Source organism: Cibotium barometz, chromosome 24 (assembly GCF_041138505.1).
Source record: "Cibotium barometz isolate CiBa-2024 chromosome 24, ASM4113850v1, whole genome shotgun sequence".
NCBI lineage: Eukaryota > Viridiplantae > Streptophyta > Polypodiopsida > Cyatheales > Cibotiaceae > Cibotium > Cibotium barometz.
The window spans coordinates 1,490,238-1,493,034 of record NC_141069.1 but is presented as its reverse complement, the minus strand read 5'-3'; the positions used below and the strand labels follow the sequence as shown (position 1 = coordinate 1,493,034).

Below are 2,797 nucleotides of genomic sequence, written 5' to 3'. Positions count from 1 at the left end.
TAAACGTACAAAAGTATACTTAAAATATAAATCATGACTCATGAGAAAAACAAGTAAATCAAAAAATAGCAGAGCCTAAATGACACTATGAATGTGGCTTGGTTTGGTGGCTTTATCACATGATCATTGAAGTTGTGGCTTTATCACATGATCATTGAAGTTGCATCATGTATGGACTTCAATTCACTTTTGCACATCATGTGATTAATTGTGATTTGGACATATGGATGTGAGCATCATGTGGACAAGCATGACGTCAACAAAGTATTGATGTGGTTGCCCATTCCCAACCCATCCACTTAAATTTGGAGCTTTACCATAGTGTCCACCATCACTACAGCAGTGATCGAAATGAAAAGGGTAGGAAGAGCCAAAGGCATCAATGATGAGAAGATCATTGGCAAGGTGTTGGAAATGTTCGATCATGGCAGCATTGAAGACTTCCATTTTATGAGGATTGGATTTCATGTAGCGAGATGCACCGGCCGGAGCGACACTAGTGCGCAGGACAACATCACGAGGGGGATGGTTGTTAAAGAGAGACTTCCAAAAGCCCACAGCATGGTCAATGGCGGAGATAAATGCAGGTAATGAAGGGAAGTGCTTGCCATCATGGAGGCCACTGTTGAAGATGAAGGCGTCAGGGTGAGCGGAAGAGCCATTGAAGTGGAGTTGGAGATGTTGTTGATACTCAGGGTGGAGGAGGGAGTCGAGGCCAAGGCCGTTCGCATAGGTGTAATGGTGGCCATTGAAGACGAGGGAGACATGGAGGGCTTGGTCAGGGCGGCGAGGGTTGATGAAGAACTGCTCGACTGCTCGATCTAGTGACCACGTTGTGATGTTGGCCCACGGAGGCACGGGATACTCCAAGACGAACACAAGCAGGTTGCGAATGAAGTCCGGCATGTTCGAGTCTCCCCAGAAGAAGAGCCACCTGCCCGCTAGGCAATCCCACGCTTCCTCCCTCTCCCACACGTGGAACGCACACTCGCTCGAGTACACCCACCCGTTGCTCTCCAGGCGGGCCACCCGCCCCTCACACCACGGCTCCGTGCACGTGTCATGGCAGCATTGCCCGAACCGGCCGTCAGCGCCAGCTTGGCAGCTCTGGTTGTAGCGAGCGCGCGTCCACCGGCCTCCCGCGTGCCCACGCAGCATATCCTCACGCTTGCATGGCCGGAGCCTCGACGAGATCGCACCTCCGTGATGACTTGCAGGCCTCGCCGTGATCTCGAATTCGACGGTTTTGCTGATCTTGGCCCATGGCTTGACCACCCATTGATCGGCCTCCAGCTCCAAGCCATGGTAGTTGGAGAAGAGCAGGTTCGCCGAGAAGTTGTATCTGCCCGCAAAGGCTCCGTCCACCAGAAACGAGACGGAATAGCTGCCGTTGCCGTGGTCTTCAACGGACGGTCGAGATTTCCAACGCTCTCCCGCAAGGTCCGTCTCGTAGTAATCGCCGCCGGCGCAGCGCTCCGTCCCGTTCTCCGTCAGAGAGATCAACAAGAAAGTGAAGGGCACATCAGCTTGTATGGAGATGAGGCCCGTCTGCGCCTGCTTTTGCTCGTCGAAAGCAAATGCCGGCAAACCCACCATCTTGAAGGCTTTGGTGCTCACGTGATGGCAAGGGCTGGTGCCGTTCAACCTCAGCTCCTCCAAAATCTTAGCCGTGTGCGAGACCTTACTAGCCCCATCTAGGGTATGATTATTGGAGCCTTGGCATGACCTTAGTGTCCTCAGCCCTAATATTTCCTCCACCAGTTCATGGGGCAAATCAAGCATGTAGAATACATTGCCTCCCAGCAAGAGCATGCATGTACATAGAAATATGATCTTTGGCCTGATTTTAATCACAGCCATATAATGAACTCTTGCAGAATGTGCTGCACTGCCAAGAAGAACGTAACGGCGTACAAGAAGCGGAATTGGAGAGGCAAATGTATGGGATAAGAGTAATTTGAAGGAACCATTGTCTGCAGAGGGTTTGCAGAAACGCTAATCAAGAAGCCAAGTCGAACGTGATGGGTGTAAGGGGGCGGCTTAAGCCAGGCCACTGAGGCTGCCGGCTTCTCATCGTTGTACGTGCAAGTCTGTCTCTCGCACGCAGCCATTCTCTCGCACGCTTTCTTTTTTTTTTTTTTTGGTTATCCCCACCCTCCCCCAATTCTTTGTGGCTATTCCCCGGAGTTTATCAAAGTTGATTCCAAACACTACTGAGCATGACCTAGGTAGTCCCCACATGTAAAAGAGCATGTCATTCAAAGGCTGTTTGTGTTGCAAAAACATGTGAAGAAATTTGTTTATAGGGGTCAATGAAGTTAACGCCCACCCATTTCCTTAAGTTAAGCTATCCTATTCCAAATTACTCTTTTTAATAAATATAACGGGAACTCCACACAAATTATAGAAAAAATAGACAAATGAATCAAAATGAAAAATGAGGTGTGAAAGGAATCTAAAGGGTCATACAAATACATCTAAGCTAGGAATTGGAATAGCATAGATTGACTTTGTTCTACCTTGAAAAAGTTGTGTAGCCCTCAAGGAAGAGGCTTGGCCACCAAGGGGAGAGGGTAATCTTCAAGAGAAGAAGAGGTTTAGTGAAGCACCAAGCTTCACAATAGAGAGGCAAGGAAGAGGGATAAAAGAATTACACTAAACTGAAAAATTACACTTGCATATAATTACTCTAAGATAGAAATACAAAGGATTGGGAGTCTATTTATAGGTGAGGGAGGCCACCAACCGAGTCCAACTACAATCTAGAGCCTTCTAGCTTCAATTTGATCCAATTTGG

At 48.4% G+C, this 2,797-nt stretch overlaps 1 protein-coding gene across 1 annotated transcript; it reads right to left on the bottom strand.

Annotated features, from left to right (window-relative positions):
• LOC147624783 (uncharacterized) lies at positions 1–2,043 on the bottom strand. Its single transcript, XM_086818849.1, has one exon. The coding sequence runs from the start codon at positions 1,858–1,860 to the stop codon at positions 205–207; it is 1,656 nt and encodes a 551-aa protein (XP_086674975.1). The 5' UTR covers positions 1,861–2,043; the 3' UTR covers positions 1–204.
• Between the last annotated feature and the right edge of the window lie 754 nt (positions 2,044–2,797).

Bases quoted from the DNA above. Each gene is read 5' to 3' on its own strand.
- LOC147624783 (XM_086818849.1), bottom strand. From the start codon at position 1,860: ATGGCTGTGATTAAAATCAGGCCAAAGATCATATTTCTATGTACATGC.